Source organism: Osmerus eperlanus, chromosome 1 (genome assembly GCF_963692335.1).
Source record: "Osmerus eperlanus chromosome 1, fOsmEpe2.1, whole genome shotgun sequence".
NCBI classification, from domain to species: Eukaryota; Metazoa; Chordata; class Actinopteri; order Osmeriformes; family Osmeridae; genus Osmerus; species Osmerus eperlanus.
The window spans coordinates 18,439,913-18,456,863 of NC_085018.1; the positions used below are offsets into that span (position 1 = coordinate 18,439,913).

At 44.7% G+C, this 16,951-nt stretch overlaps 1 protein-coding gene across 1 annotated transcript; it reads left to right on the top strand.

Annotated features, from left to right (window-relative positions):
• Positions 1 to 6: 6 nt before the first annotated feature.
• Positions 7 to 16,625, top strand: LOC134024050 (retinoic acid receptor gamma-like). The gene is given in 9 exon segments (XM_062466442.1): positions 7 to 154; positions 157 to 255; positions 13,860 to 14,008; positions 14,293 to 14,434; positions 14,561 to 14,724; positions 14,822 to 14,998; positions 15,197 to 15,401; positions 15,537 to 15,695; positions 15,877 to 16,625. Coding segments are annotated over 9 exon segments (1,485 nt in total). The 5' UTR covers positions 7 to 87; the 3' UTR covers positions 16,200 to 16,625.
• Positions 16,626 to 16,951: the final 326 nt, after the last annotated feature.

Below are 16,951 nucleotides of genomic sequence, written 5' to 3' on the forward strand. Positions count from 1 at the left end.
GGGAAAAGAGATAAACACATCTCTCCGCCCATTGTAGTGTCCTGCTCTTCTCCTCCATCTTGTGGTTACACACCTGCCCACAACTCCATGGCGACCAACAGGGAACGGCAGGTGGGGCACATGACTGGCTTCTCACCTGCCGTCTACCCCTTTGCCTCAACTCCATGCGAAGCCACTCACCCTTTGACCTGCTTGCCAACAGCAGCCTATTTGGCCGCTTTGGGGCAGACCTTCCAAAAGAGATGGCTGCACTGTGTAAGTTCACAACTTTGTTATCTTTATTAGTACTGTGTATATTAATTAAATTCTCACAAACACTGTTTCGAGAAACGTACATATTCTATAGACAGGCAGACAGACATAGGAGAGTGAGAGAGAGAGAGAGAGAGAGAGAGAGAGAGAGAGAGAGACAGAGAAAGAGAGAGAGAGAGAGAGACAGAAAGAGAAAGAGAAAGAGAAAGAGAAAGAGAAAGAGAAGAAGAGAAAGAGAAAGAGAAAGAGAAGAGAAGAGAGAGAAAGAGAAAGAGAGATGCAGGAGCATGGCCCCTCCAGGAAAGTGAGGTTTTTCCATGTGTTACAGCAGGCAGTTGGCAGCGAGCAGACCAGCCTGGCCTCCTCCTGGTTTGGACCAGCAGCGGCCAGAACAAAGCTTTCATTATGCGCTGGCACCGCTAGCAGAGGTGAACCTAATTATGACATGAAAAATGACATACAGTGATAACGAAAGAGAGAGGGGAGAAATAGAGAGAGAGAGAGAGAGAGAGAGAGGGAGAGAGAGAGAGAGAGAGAGAGAGAGAGAGAGAGAGAGAGAGAGAGAGAGAGAGAGAGAGAGAGAGAGTGAAATAGAGGAAAGATTATTTTGTTTCTTTATTTGATTGGTTTAGGTGAAGAATACTCATAGTTTCAGTGTTAGATCACAGGGGGTGCTGTTGTTCTGCTGTTGTTCCGAGGACACACACATACTGACTGTGTTGATTGAAAGATACCCATGGCCCTGTCATTACTGTCTCCTCTTTCTCCTGTCTCTCACCACTCCTAAACTACATTAAACAAAAAGACGTGAGGAATGAGAGAGCTATGAAAGGAAGATGTACAGTCCATATATATTTGTTGTGGGCCCAGACTGTAATATTGCCACACGTTTTTTTTTAAATTGTCCTCCACCATTAGTATGTTGTTGATGCATACTGAACATGTCTATTTGTAAAGGACAAGGACTTGAACTGGTCCTTGTCTCGCATGCCAGCCGTTGGTATGTCAATCACCCAGCCCCTTCCCTCCCTGGGCTGGTCTGATCAAGGGGATTTAAGAAAGACACAGAGACTGCAGACAACACTCCCTCTAACAAGCAGCACGTGTGTTTGGAATCAGTGTGGATCACTGGAGTCACTGTATCAAGCATTACAAGTATTCACTCTCCCATATCTGCAATACTGGTATCTGGAGCAGAAACACTTGTTGAGCACTGTGTCAGTCAGAGACAAAGTGTGTGTGTGTGTGTATTGTGTAAGTGTCTGTTCTGAACACTAGGGAGATTATCAGCGGGCACAGTGGCTGTTATCTGCTCATCTCAGCCATTATCTAAAGTCTTCAGACCCAACAGTAGGGAGTCATTAGCGCCACTTAATATGTGATAACATCTCAGCCCGGCCTCCTTGACTGAGGGAGTAGAGAGAGAAGAGACAGAGAAAGAGAGAGATAGATAGATAGATAGATAGATAGAGAGGGAGGGAGGGAGGGACGGGGATATTAGGCAGTGTTCCCGGTCAGTTAGCCGCCACCAGAGACAATAGCTGTGGTCACACTTGACCAGTCCAGAGCCTCTGCCAGCTTGTGTACACAGTACTGCAGTCAAAAGAAGACTCTGTAGAATCTGCATGGTGATCTCGCTCAATGTATGGAAGCAGATAACCATGTTGGTAGATAAGATGCCAAAAAAGATCCATCGGACAAACCAAACCTGATTAAAAATGAATCTACCTTGTTTGGAAATATGTTGGAACTACCCCAACCTAAAGCTTTTAACTGGTGAATTCCTTCCCCAAAAGTCCATATGCTACACACCTGCAAATCTGTCCTCAAGAGAAAGTAATAGAATTATATAGCCCTAAACAACCGTAAATGTGTTCTTCAAGGGTGTTCTTCAGGTGATGAAGAAATAAAACACCAACATCCCACAGCTGGAAATCAGTTTTTGTTCTTAGGTTCAGAGATGTTTGCTTTATTTAGAATGCTTTAAAATCTTGCTGGAAATTAGCTTAATTTTTCTGACATTTTGATTAAAATAATTCAATAAATTTTTGTTGGTTCACATGCAGAACATACATAATCACATACTTTATGCGTTGAGGCATGGCGCATGTAGACACACACAGAAAGTGAGACACTACTATTATACAATCCAGAGGATCTTTCAAGAATTCTTCCTGCCAAAGCCTTATGGAAAATGGAGCATTCAAAATGAATCCAACATTTTGATGGGAGTACTGAAGTCAAGGTTGCTCTATTACGTGAGTAACCCAGCACAAACACCACATTGTGCCTGGTTATTTATTTATTTAAAATTGGGATGGAATTTTGGGCCCGGGCCCAGCCCTCAGCACTGTGTGTGTGCGTGCGTGCGTGTGGTTTGTGTGTGTGTGTGTATCTGTGATTCTGTGACTGTCTGTGTGTTTGGGTGGTGGAATATTCCTGTGTCCTTTTGACTAGTTAAATACGTTTATGGATACATGTGTAAACCTGTTTAATCCATCAAGATTTTTCAGTTTGTGTTGCACTAAGAAAAACAACGGCAAAACGAGCCCTGGTGTTTCACATCCTATGTGATGACTCCAACAGGGGATGAGCAGAAAGGAACCTGTGACAAAAGATTGGCATCAGCCTCTGCCAATAAAATACCCTACCAAAAATATGCCCTATCAAAAATATGCCTGTACACAAGGTGTATTTTGGTTCTACAAACTGCAACCAATAACATGCAGGTGTATTACATTTTGAGCAAACTTGCGTCAAAGCAATACCATGTACTTACCTCATCAATATATATATATATAAGATTTATCCATTGAAATGGTGCTGTAGTCATCCATTTTGTTCTAGACACACCATGTCCTATTTAACTTTGTTGTGTCAGGCCATGACTCGGTTGTATGTGTGTATGTGTGTATTTTAGTAACCTGAACCCAAAGGCGCAGAGGTGGGCTTGTGTGGTGTTCTGTGTGTCTGTCATCACAGGCACTCTGTTTCAACACACACACACAAACACACACACACACACGCACACACACACCACTGCCAACTTGTTCTCAAAGGAACTGAAGGCTGCACATTCCAACACAAGCAAATACCAGTGTGCTGCAGCCAAAAGTTCCTAGTCCTGTAATTGCGACCATAATTGTGAGTGCAGCTTACTGATGAACACTGTGACTTGTACACATATCTGAGGCAGGGCTAGAGGAGCTGCTGTTCTGAGAGAGGGAGCCATTGTTCTACAGTGTGTGCTTGTGTCAAGATGACGACAGGATGAATAGCTAAAGAACCTGATTCTGAAATACCTTGTGAAGAGGTGGAATTTGACTCACTCCTGTTATGGAGTGAGTGTGTTTGGGCGAGAGAGAAAAGCCAGACAAGGAAGAAAAGGGAGAGACCCGAGTAGGTGCTGAGAGAAAGGGAGAGCAAGAAAGCAAGAGAAAGAGAATGAGCCGCCCTTTTCCTGTCCACATTCCCCTTCGTTTCTGTCTCTCTTTCCTCTGCCCTGGGACAGGGGACGGGGGTGGAGGTGGGGGGATAATTGTCTCAAGGTGTAGAGAGAACAGAGCAGGCTGAGATTGTGCAGCTATTGAGTTGAGACTATGCATGTGTGTGTATATGTGTGTGTGTATATGGCATGTTGAAAGACAGTTAAAAATGTTAACCCTGGCAGAGGAAAAAGGTTGAGGGAGGGACTGAAGGTATATGTATGGAGCAAAAGGAAAAAACGTCAAAGTAACAGTGCCACCAAACATGACTAGTTTGCTGCCTTTTATTCAATGTTTCACCAGTTTTTAATAAAACCCTTATTAGTAAGGGAAGCTGAGACAGCCAGAAACATGGACTAAATAAGGAGAGTGTTTGTTGCAGGAGGCAGGGTACAGACATCCAGAAAGAAGCACATGCAATTGGAGAGTAAACCTGTGGTAATGCAACAAGAGAAAGCCAAATGAGAGAAAGAAATCGAAAACAGAGAGGAGAACGGCCAAAAGTGAGCAAGGAGAAAGAACATAAAGTGGGAGGGAAGGAGGAGGAGGGCAGGAGAAGTTGAGGGGGTGCAGAGGGGGAGTTAGTGCCCCAGTGGGGGTGTCTTCTAGAGTTCATCCCTCTTGAACGGTGGAAGGAAGGGGAGGGGGGGATTGGGCTGACCCGTGTGCATCGAATGAAGTATCCAAACCCAGGGCAGTCCAGGCTGCTGGCTTGCAGGGAGGGCAGTGGTTTAATGTGACTGAAGTAGCCAATAACCCAAGGCCCACAAGGACTGACTGAATCCATTAGAATTGAATTGAATAAATTGAATTAGAGAGCAACACAAGCCATATGAAGTGGAAATGGGAAGACAGGAAGAGAGGAGAAAGATATGAAAACAAACAGAGAGAAATACAGAGACAGAGAGACAGAGAGTTAGGGAGAGAGAGAGAGAGAAAGAGATAGAGAGAGAGAGCAAGAGAGAGAGAGAGAGAAATAGATAAAAAGCGTCAATGTAGATCATATTGTACACATCCATGACACAATGCTTGTTATGATTTATGACCTCAGTCCTTACTGTGTGTGTACTATGGAAGCTTGACTGTCACTGTCCTTTCCTGTCCCCATAGCAGCTATCTCTCTGGATGTTTCCACAGGGGTGATCACAGAGACTAGACAGTAGCAGTTTCGGCTGCACCAGAGTGTCTTAGCCTTTTTCAGTGTTTGCACTCATTGGTTGGTGTAAACAGGACCGCAATGGTAGTTCTGGTTGAGGCAGAGTTTGGTTGTGTTGAAATGAAGGATCATGAAGACATGAGCATAACATGGGTAGAACATGAAGGATCGTGAAGACATGAGCATAACATGGGTAGAACATGAAGGATCGTGATGACATGAGCATAACATGGGTAGAACATGAAGGGAAAGAGGTAGTGAAGGCAGCAAAAACATGATCGGAGAGTAATTCCAATAAAAGCACGATAGAAGTGAAGCAGTAAAGTAAGGGTGATGTGTCATAGAAGAAGTATGAGGAAGGAGGGTGTGCAAATGTGTGTGTGTGTTTGAGACAAAGACGGAGAGGAGGAGAGTGAGAGGGAACAGAGAGGGAATGGAGGGATGTGAGCAGGGAGGAGAAGTATAATGCTCATACTGGGAAGTTGATAGTAATGCTACCATCACAATGATGTTCATTTGAAGAATGACTCGTGTGTTTGTTGTCATTTCTACCAGTGCCTGGACAGTCCTCTGGGTGGTGCTAATGGCTAAAAACGACACCCTACGGTCCAAATGCATTCATTAACATTTTGTTCAAGTGTAATGGTATTGAGTGAGTTTGTTGTATTTGTAGATTACTCACACATCCAAGATTGTGTTATGGAAGCCTGTAAGGGACAGCAGAGGTGCAATTCTGGATAAATGTTTTTAAAAAATGACTGTGAAACAAGTCCTAGGAAGAGAGGGACAAAGAGGGTTGAGCACAGGAAAAGGACAGCACTGTTTGTTTTCATTTGCATACTAAGTAATATTAATATGAGAAAACTGAGAGACTGGAGGAGAAACTAGAAGCAAAATAAAGTTTTTTTGCCCGCCCCCAGGCTCTAGGTCCCTCCCGCCCTCTCTTTCTCCCATCCTCCTCCCCCTTTCTGCTGAGTGAACATGCAGTTGGTTTACTCCATAGTGTCACTGGCTGTGTGAGAGAGGCCCTGTGACCAGAGGGGCGTTTAGATCAGTTGCAGGAACCAAGAAGCAGCACCTAGCGGAGGACAGAGTAAGAGAGAGTGAAAGAGAGTACATTGGAGAAAGCAGCATACAAAGGAGAATACATAGAAAGAGAAGGCGAAAGAACTTGACCAACTCCAGAAACAAAGCTGTGTCTGAGGAGGCAGTGGCAGAAACAGACAGAGGACATCTGGAGAACACTCACCTTGACTGGGGCGCAGATAGACCCGTTGACACGACCTGAAGCAACAGCAAGCCTGGACAGACTTGTTCGGTTCTGGTCGAGCTCCTCTTGTTTTCCTAGCTTGTAGAATTCCTGTGAGGGAACACTGAGCTCATTGAGGAACAACAAGAGAGAAGAAATCTAGAGTTGCTGTAACTGAACCTCCAGTTTAGTGCGCGTTGGCGAGTATGTTCGACTGTATGGAGGCTCTGGGGATGCCCCCCCGGCCCCTTTTCGATGTGTCCAGCCAGGGCTCCTGTATGCTGGGCAAGACAACCCCCTTCTTCCCGGGGTTGGACCCCTTTGCCTGGGCTGGGACCGCCAGTGTCCAGTGTAAGTTTTTGCTAATTCTAACTCTTTTCATCACACTGTAAAAGTTTGGTGTGTTTGTGTTCGAGGGTGTTTCTGCATGTGTGTGTGTTAGTGTGTGCAATTGTTTCTGCAAAGCCTGAAGAGCATTTTGTCCCTTTTGGCATTGATGTTGATACTATGATCGTGCAAAAATGGACGGACAGTGTGTGTATGTGTGTGTGTGTGTTTGTCTGTGTGTGTGTACACATATTTATCGTTGTGCTGGTTTTGTTATCTTGGAGCTCACTCCACAGGAAGAACCAGATTCTGTTGGGTTCTCTGTGTTCTCGAACCGTCAAGTTTGTTTGTGCCTGTTCTCACTGTGCCTGTATGTGTGAGTATTTATACATCTCCATGTTTGTTTTCTTACTGAATCACTTCACATGAATGATTTAGCTCTCTCACACAATATGGGCCCCGACCTTGTCAAAGTGTTCGGAATACAATAATAATCCATGTCAAAAGGAAATCCCAATCACCTTCTAGCTGGTGGATATTCAGCAGGATTTTGCATGAAAATGATAAAAGGCTGATGTCTCTTAGAACCATAGTACAGCATGACAAGGATGACCTGCTTTTACAAATTTCCATGCAGGTGACACACACACACAGAGTGAAATAAAGTAGATTTGAAAAGTACATTGTAACCTAGATAGCTCATTGTAATGGTTGAGTGACCTATGCTCCCTGTTGAATTTTTGATTCACTTTTACACCATAGAGTTAATTGGATGATTAAGTTCTTTTAGCTTTTATCATAGTGTTCACATAACAAGACTCCTTCATTTTGACATATTTTCCATTGTGTAACTTGCTATTACGTATTGGAGCAAGTTTGTCCAGGTGAGCCACCTAATTCATCTCCATTAATGGTGAGGACACTGAGGTTGAGCTTCTGTCAGCCCCTCGGTGTTCAGTAATGAAGACGAATGAGCCGTCATGACGGGTGAGACCATCCACCCGGTATCAATCCGTTAAGTGGCTGAGTAGGAGGCCTACACACATTGCAACTTATAAAGTGGTCTGGAGAGCAAAAAAAACCCAGAGATCAGTAGACCCATATCTTATGTCTTTGGTTTCAGAAGGGGTCAGAGCACAACTGCATAATGTCCTTTGACAGGCCAGTTGTGCGCAGATGGCCTTGGGGTGATGTGGAGAGCTCAAAGCTCAGTAGTCCTCCCCAGAGCACTCACGGTGTTCTGTTTCAATCCTCTGTTCCCAATAACCTCTGTAAACATTGGTGGACAATGACATCTATAGAGACAATTCACCCACTCCATTCACACTGTTTTAGCTTGTCTTGTTGCCCTGTGAAACAGATGAGCTGTGTGGGCTTAGCCCAACCTTCACACACATGGGGAGTCAAACTCATCAATGTTTAGAAGTAATTTGTATGAATGGGTCTGATATGGGCTGAATCCACATATAATATGCAGGGCAACACCTATATTTTTGGTGGGATTAATATGACGAAGAAGAATATTAGTTTTATGAGTTTTATGTTTAATGTTTTTAACTATTTAGGATTTTCATTCCTTCTCTGTGTGTGTACGTGTGTGTGTGCCTTGTGTGCTTCTCCCATTTATGCACTGATTCAGTCTGCAATCATGTGTTTACGGTAAAGTGAGGCCTTTGATCATTCAATCATAATGACAAAAGGCTCAATTAAGAGATTAGACTGCCTGCAGGGATAGGCCACAGAGAAGAGAATGATGAAAGGAGAGTGGAGGGGGAGGACAAGAGTTTGATTAAGACTTACCCCCTATGATACTAGTGCTGTACCCAGAGGACTCATCTGTCCAGAGGACAAGAGCAGCATATCTTCTCTTGGAGTAAAATTTCTAATCCCTAAATGCTACCACTCTTCTACTGATTTGAAGGTCATAATCCACATTAGAACCATAACACAATACAACACATTAACTATATTTCGATAAACTGGGGTGGGTTCAAGCTGGACCCCAGGCAGTGGATAACGTAGGTACAACAAAAGGAAAGGAAGAAAGTTTGTGTGTACATGTGCATGCTCACGTGTGTGTGGACTGTTATGTACCACATCTTGGACGGACATCCCCTGTGTGTGTCTGTGCAGATTTCACAGGCCCCCGATGGAATTTACTAATGCCAATTTATAGCCTGTCTCCAGTGGGCAAGTAAATAACATGAGCTGTGTTACCACTCGATGGCCCTGCACAGTGTCCTGCCCTGGGAGGCCTCCAGTCCTCCCACAGGTGTTCTGCAGGGGCTCAGTGCACCACCTCACCATGACCTTGGACATTATTTTAGAGTCATTTCATAGCTTGGAATGAAATATATTTCCTAGTTTGTATGTTTAAAATGACAGGATTGCAACTACTGAATTGGGTAATGGGGGTAGGTTATCTATCACATGACAACAGTGTTTCAGACGGAGGCTAGTGGGTGCTGTGCACAGGAGACTGGAGTCAGGAGACCACAGCAGAGGAGATGAGGGGTGGACAAATGTTGACTTGGATTGATCAAAAAAAGGGTAGAAATAAAAAGGTAGCTTTATGAGGTGTAGTAAAGAAGAAAGGCTGTTGTGTATGCATGCTGGGGAATGAAAGGGGCAATACTAATTTAACAACCTGTCCCTAAAATAAACCCCCCTCCCCACCTTCACAGACACACTAGCTTCCTGTCTGTCACTTTACAAAGAATCAAGTACAACAGTGCCTTGTTTTTTCCATGGATTTTATACAAATAATTCTGTATTTTATAGAGAAAACAATAGTTAGGCACATAATGTTATTTAAGTATATTGTTACATGATTTCCATCTTATCTGCTGAATAACAACCAGTAAAACTGATCTATGCTGTGTCTGCCTGGATTTCCATAGAGCATCTGTGTTTATATATGTGAGACTTTGCCGTAAAGTCCACAACTGTGTGTCGTTCTAGTAAGAGTATGATAACTGCTCCAGGGTTTTGTAGTGTGTGAGTTTATGTGTGTGTATGTTTGGGTCTGAGTGAGAGAGTGTCTGTGTATTTGGGCCTTCCCCCCTTCTCTGGCTGTGTGTTTGGTGTTGCTGTTTTTATGGAGCCATCTCCTGGACAGTAGCCTGGTTTTCACAGCCTTTCCTTTCAAAGGGGCTCCCAATGACAGGAAGGACTCCTCCTCCTCCTCCCAGGGAAGGAAGGCAGGGGGGGGGGCTGGGAGGGTGGGGGGAAGGGGAGGGGGGCTGGCTGGCTGGGCTGGGGGGAGGTGGAGGTGAAGGGGGAAGGGAGAGAGACACAGGTACTGAACAGGGTCGTTTCTGAAAGGACCTGCCACATCTTTGTATTTACACTGAAGTCACTCCCCTCATTTCACCCCCCCCCCCCCTCCAGTGTGCAAACACACACACACAATATGAACTGCTATTAAAATCTATGAACCCCTCTTTGTAAAAGATCAGTGAACTGATCGGTATGTGAGTGTCAAGAGAGATTTTCATAGGATGTTTATTTCAAAGATTGAGTCATCATGGTAGAGGATATGGGTTTGAAGACACACATGGGAGTTTTTTTCCTGTTTGTGTGGATGTTCGCAATGGGATGAATGTGTAAAGTATTCTACACTTTTCCCCTCTCTCCCCTCTCTTTGTTCAGGATTTTTGGAGTAAGTCTATTTGCTTTCACGTCTACATTGTATTAATTCTCAAGGCTCACTGACAACTGCCACACACATTCCAACATGTTCATGAGCACAAACCAGCCCACACTCATACACATTCACACGCACACACACATTCCACAGAACACTGCAGAACATTTTCTGAAGCAAAACGTTATGTAAAAGTAAATTTGCAAACCAAATGAGTTTTGGAGACCTAATAGTGTCTCATGTTGGGTTATAGCCAATGAAAATATAGGCACCAACATAGTCAAGTACTATGGTTCTGTTGCAAATTGACAAAAAAATTGAACCATTGTTTGATTGCAGTAAAGAGAATAATCCAACACCAATTACCAAATATATTTTGAAAAAAACTGGATAAATATACCTATAAGATTTCACACTAAAACATATGCACATCTTAAGAACAGAAAGCATGTGCCCAAACCATAATGAGCACATTCTGTAGAGGGTCTCTGGAACACCCCAGGCCCAGGCTAGGCCCAGCTCAGAGCTGAGACCTTGCAGGCCATACGTCACACTCTGTCACCCACACTGACTGGGAGGAATGAAAGGAGCTCTTGATATTAGTGAGGAATCAACACCATGCTTCATCTGTGTGTGCGTGGGTGTGTGTACATACCAGGTTAGAAAAACACATTTCTTACTGCTGAGATCCATGTGACATATATTACATATGAGTGAAAAGTTAGTGCAGATCTTTATGGTTTGACTGTTGTAGCAACCAAAGTGTAAACAGTGACAGAGCCAGACACTAATAAATGACATTAATTCTGTCAACCCATTGTTGATCGAAACACACTTATTTTAAATTGTTTCATATCACTGAATATCCATATGGGAAGAAAATAAATAATAATCTGGAAGTTAACAACAATTTAGTGCTCTCACAAACTATAAAAAAGGTATAGTTTCAACATGTACACATCAAAGTTGGGGAAGGAAGGAGAATGGTGGAGAAAGTTGTGTGGCAGGGAGAGAGAAGAGGGGGATGACTGAGATCATTCTTGTACATGGAAGCCATGCAGGGATATCAGCAGCAAAATGACATGAAGTGGAGATCGCTCTACTCACCCCCCCCAAACCCTGTCCACCCACAGCCTGACAAGCCCACTGGCTAGGCAGGCACAAGGTAATCCGGACTGGGAATGGGACTGGCATGCTAATCGAGCCCCTTCTTGATAAGGAAGGCCTTTGGTTTCAGGGCTTTTGTTGTTGTCTAAACAGAGCTTTGTTGAGCTGAGGTGACAGGAGAGGGAGAGGCTGGAGAAGGATAGAGAGTGAAGGGGGGAGCGATCTAGGGTTGGGGAGCTTGCTTGTCTCTGTGTTTCCTACAGAGGTGTACTGATTGATGTTGTGACAGAAAGAGTTGAGCTTTGGGTGAGGAGAGAGAGAGAAGAGAGAGCGAGACAGAGAAGGAGCGACATTCTTTCAGGCCAAGCTTCAGAATCTGAGCTCAGTTCAAGGTGATGACAGACATGACAGACTGGCTTCCGTGGCCGACTCTCTCCCAGACAGGTGAAACTTAGATTAAACTTCAAGCCCTGTCCCGTCTCTCTTTTCTCTTTTTTTTCACTTGTTCTCTTTTCTTTGCCTCCCCCTTGAACCTTTCCCATTCTTTTTCTTACATTCAATGTCTGGTCTCTTTCTCCCTCTCCTTCACACTCTCTCTCAACTCCCTCTGTCTCCCTCACTCTCTGTCTGACGGGGCCCCCCACCCCCCGACAGTGTCAGTCACTACCTCTCCACTGGCGCCAGATGCAGCTCCTCCTTTTCAATAGAAAGCTTTTTCCACTGGTTTTCTCAGGGCCCCGCTCTCATTGTCAGTGTTATTACATAAACAGAAAACAGCACTCTGGTTACAGTGTCACTCACCAAAGCCCACCCTCCTCTCTCTACCACAACAATGTTCCTTCACCTCTACTGCGAACACCTGGTTTGTCCTCACTGACTGTAGAGGAAAGTGGCAGGACTAGGTTACTGATAGCCTTGGTTATTGAACAAACAGGGTCTACCATTGGCTTGGCACACTGTTGTTGGCATTTACTTTTTATGAAAAGGTACATGCAGTTTGATGTCAATGGCAAGAAAATAACGCAATCACAAGAAGGGTTATTAGTAATGGTCATTTGCAGTAGTAGTATACGTCCTGTATTGGTAGAGGAGAGACTGTTCAGTATTTGTTTTAAAGTCTGGTTTTGTGTAGATGGGTGTCTGTTTTTGGTAGGTATGAGATGTGCTGGGGAGCAGTAGTAGTCAAGTTGATAATGTAGTGGTCAAGGTCAAAGCTAAAAGGTCAGGTTTTTAGCCTACATCTCCAGCCACTGGGAGCCTTGTCCGCTGACTCTTCCTGTTTTTTCTCTTAATTTGCCCCGCTTTTTCTTTTATTAGATTATTCCTTTATGCCATTTTCTCTCTTTTTGAAGTCTCGCCACTCTTGTTAAATGTAGACTCCAATGTGAGAGAGGGGTGCAGGGGTGCAAGTGAGGGGAGGGGGGGGGGGGGGTTGTCCACATTGATATCCATTGAGGGTGGCAGGAGGGGGGCTGTGACTTTGGATTTTTAACCCCCGTTTTTTTTTTTACGGGCCAGGGATCCAGGGTACAGATGGTGGTGTGAATGGATGCCCAAGGTGACTAGATCCCAATAAAGAGGCGGTCAGCCTGGCTGGGGGCCTCCTTCCCAGCCTAGACACAACCTTTATAGGCCGACTTACGAGCCTGAGCCTCTATTAAACCCTGGCCAGCCTGCACTAAGGAATTTAGGGCCAGGAAACAAGGGAAAGGGGGTTGTGGGGATGGGTAGGGGGAGGTGAAGTTGGGGTGACTGAAGGTGAAAGTTGAAAGGCATGTTAGAGGGAATTATTTGTCTCTTTTGCCCTACCTAGTACATAGAACTGTGTCAAATCGTCTATTCGTGTGTGTGTTGTTTGGAGATGGGTATCCTTGTGAGGGAATATGAATGTTACTATGTCTGTGTTTTACATAGATTTTTGGGGTGATTTTCATGGGCAGCAGTTGAATGACCTGTGGCACAGCAAATGGTGTTATATTGAGAGTGTGTCTTCTCCCTGTGAGACAGAAGGAGACAGCAGTGTCTCATAAATAGACCCAGCCTGTTTGTTCAAATGGGTCTCAGGGTATTCAAGCTGGTCTGGTTGGGCAGACATTCAAATAAAAATGAACACAGAGAGAGAGAAACAAACACAAACACACTCAACACCGACACAATTCAGTCTGCCAGAGGTATGTTGCACCCCCACTCTTGGTAAGTGGAGATGCCAATCAAATCTCAGCTGCCAATCAGCTTTTTATCAGCAGAGCCATCTGGCCATCAGCTAATTGTGTCTCTTTTTCTCTCCCTCTGTCAATCAGCATGGCCACCCCTCCTTTTTCTCTTAAAATGTTTGCCTTTGAGCTTGCCTCTTGGGTAGGGACTATGGGCTGCCAGTGGGGGCAGGGAATTGTTTGTTGACTGTCAACCTTTATCAGTTGTTCCATTTGGATACATAAGACTGACCTCAGGGAACTCTTTGAGATCCCAAATCAGCCTTATATTTACTTTCAGACTTTTGTAACTTAGTAAAATAGTTAATAACAATAATAATAATTTCTCTGACATAAGAACTGGAGTGTTAATGAACATATTAGTGAACATATTAACTCTCTCTATCTTCTCTCCCTCTCTTTTCCTTCCTCTTTCAACCAACAGCCGTGGAGACACAGAGTACCAGCTCTGAGGAGATGATCCCCAGTTCCCCCTCTCCTCCTCCCCCTCCACGAATCTACAAGCCCTGCTTCGTGTGCCAGGACAAGTCCTCTGGCTATCACTATGGAGTTAGCTCCTGTGAGGGCTGCAAGGTGAGACTCACACAAGAAGCACTATCACACAGCAGGATCACAGATAAGTTACAGCCGCCCGGAAGGATCACAGCAGAAATGATCTTTTATTTGTTTTTTTGGAATGGCTAATGCAGATTTATGCTACAGAAGGGTTTTCCCTGTTCTTAAAAACAGAGAATTCTTTCTCATACAGAGGTCTGGGCTGCCCTCTTGTGGGCTGTAGATGTAATGATCCATGGTAGTACTGTACCTAAATAACTCACATAACTAAAAGTGTTGCCCTCCCTATCTTTCTCTCCCAGGGTTTCTTTCGACGCAGTATCCAAAAGAACATGGTGTACACATGCCACCGGGACAAGAACTGCCAGATCAACAAAGTGACTCGTAACCGCTGCCAATACTGTCGGCTACAGAAGTGCTTCGAGGTCGGCATGTCCAAAGAGGGTGAGTGCCAGAAAGGTGAAAAAAACAGGGGTAAGAGCATAAAAAGATATGAATGACTTGGCAGTAAAATACGAGTAGTCAATATTCTCTTGCTTTCTCACTCATCCCTGGTGTCCCCCCTCCCAGCGGTGCGTAATGACAGAAATAAGAAGAAGAAGGATGTGAAGGAGGAAGTAGTGCAACCTGAGAGCTATGAGCTAAGTGGTGAACTGGAGGAGCTTGTAAACAAAGTGAGCAAAGCTCACAAAGAGACGTTCCCTTCACTCTGCCAGCTGGGCAAATACACGACAGTAAGTGACACACATACCTGTACACAAATACATATGTATATAAAGACACAAACTTGTGTGTGTAGAGACAATCTCATGAACTCTTTCTCTCCTACAGAACTCAAGTGCCGACCATAGAGTCCAGCTGGACCTGGGGCTGTGGGACAAGTTTAGTGAGCTCTCCACAAAGTGCATCATCAAGATTGTGGAGTTTGCCAAACGCTTGCCTGGCTTCACCACGCTTACCATCGCTGACCAGATCACCCTCCTCAAATCAGCCTGTCTGGACATCCTGGTACCTTCAGTTCTCATGTTCTTCCTCCTCTGTCCATTCTTCCATTCTTCTATACATCTTCTACTCGGTCAATGATTGAAGTACAATTTGAAGAATATACAACACTGTCTGTTTCCAACTGTGCTCAACACTAAGGTCTGGCCTACTTATCGTATTCACGTGTTTTTTTTCTCCATCTCTCCTAATCCCTCCTAACAGATGCTGAGGATCTGCACTCGCTACACCCCTGAACAGGACACCATGACCTTCTCAGATGGGCTGACTCTCAACCGGACCCAGATGCACAACGCCGGCTTTGGGCCACTCACAGACCTGGTGTTCGCTTTTGCTGGACAACTGCTGCCTCTAGAGATGGATGACACAGAGACAGGGCTCCTCAGCGCCATCTGTCTCATATGTGGAGGTACAGCACCCCAGGCTGAACCACTTCAACTCTGAAACTAACACTAAAGATAAAACTGTTACTTTACTTTAACTTTAATTTGTGCTGTACTGTGCTAGAACTTTCTGACCGTCTCAGATTTCCTCCTTCTGCTAGATCGTATGGATTTAGAGGAGCCTCAGCGTGTAGACAAGCTGCAGGAGCCTTTACTGGAGGCCCTAAAGATCTACGCCCGGCGCAGACGCCCCAACAAGCCCCACATGTTCCCTCGGATGCTGATGAAGGTCACTGATCTTCGAGGCATCAGCACCAAGGGTCAGTCAAGACTGAATCCACCTGTCCACTTTCATACATCACAGTATCCAGTACACACTAACTAACCCTGAGTAATGAGCTCACAAGGGAGACACATGTCAAACACAACCTTTCCATTTAAACGTACGTGATGTAATACTTTAAAGTAATGTGGACTGTGTGGGTTTGTGTGTGTCTGCAGGGGCAGAGCGGGCCATCACACTGAAGATGGAAATCCCTGGCCCTATGCCTCCCCTCATCAGGGAAATGCTGGAGAACCCAGAAGCCTTTGAGGACAGTAGTGACTCTGGGGACAGCGCTGCCGCAGCCCCCCCTGCCATCCAGACCATCAAACAAGAGAAGGAGGAGGAGAGGAGCGTGCACGAGTCAGCCTTGGAGGAAGAGGAAGATGAGGATGAGGACTATGGGGATGAAGAGAGGGAGAGAGGGGTGGACAGTGATGGGGAGCCCTGGGGCGAGGCTGCAGGGGGATCAAAGAAAGGGATGTCAGGGAGAGCACAGTGAGAAAGACACAATGATCAACTCACTTTTATACCCCACCAACACGCCACCAGCCCTGATCCCCCTACACCCCCTTTCCATTAACATCAAGACCTGGCTCTCCCTCTCCTCTGCTGTCTAACCTGTCACACTATGCCAGCCACACACACACACATGTACATGGTGTGTGAGACAAGACAGAAAAAAAGCACTAAATCTCACAAAATCTCACAATGCTGAGACAAAGGGCCTTGAGACATTACTGTGCCAAGAATGAGGCAGACAATTCCTTACTGTTTCCCAATCTGGTGTTAACACACAGAGACACACATTTCAACCTGGAGCAGTAGCTTCAGAGTTGGATAGACACATTCTGTACTCAAGTGGAAACTGAACAGTAAAACAACCTAACTTGTCTTGAGAAATGACAGTTTTCTGTTTGACAAATAATTTTTTCTATCATATGACTTCTCCAAAACATGTATGCATTGTTATTTTTCCTATATTCTCGTGGGTTACTATACAATTGTTTGTCTATTTTGTTATTTTGTATATGTGCTTTGATTACACTCAAGTCTAATGAAAAATATCATACTTGTAGAGTGGCAAAACAGTGGCAAAACAGCTGATATCAACCTCCTGGTTGTTCTAACTGGCAATCCTCTACCAATCTCTTTACCTATCGGTGTGCTTGTTACTCAAGGGTCCATCAGAACGACCTGTATTTAAAAAGCACACCAAGTAAATCACAGGATTTCAGACAAAGCCTTTGAGCA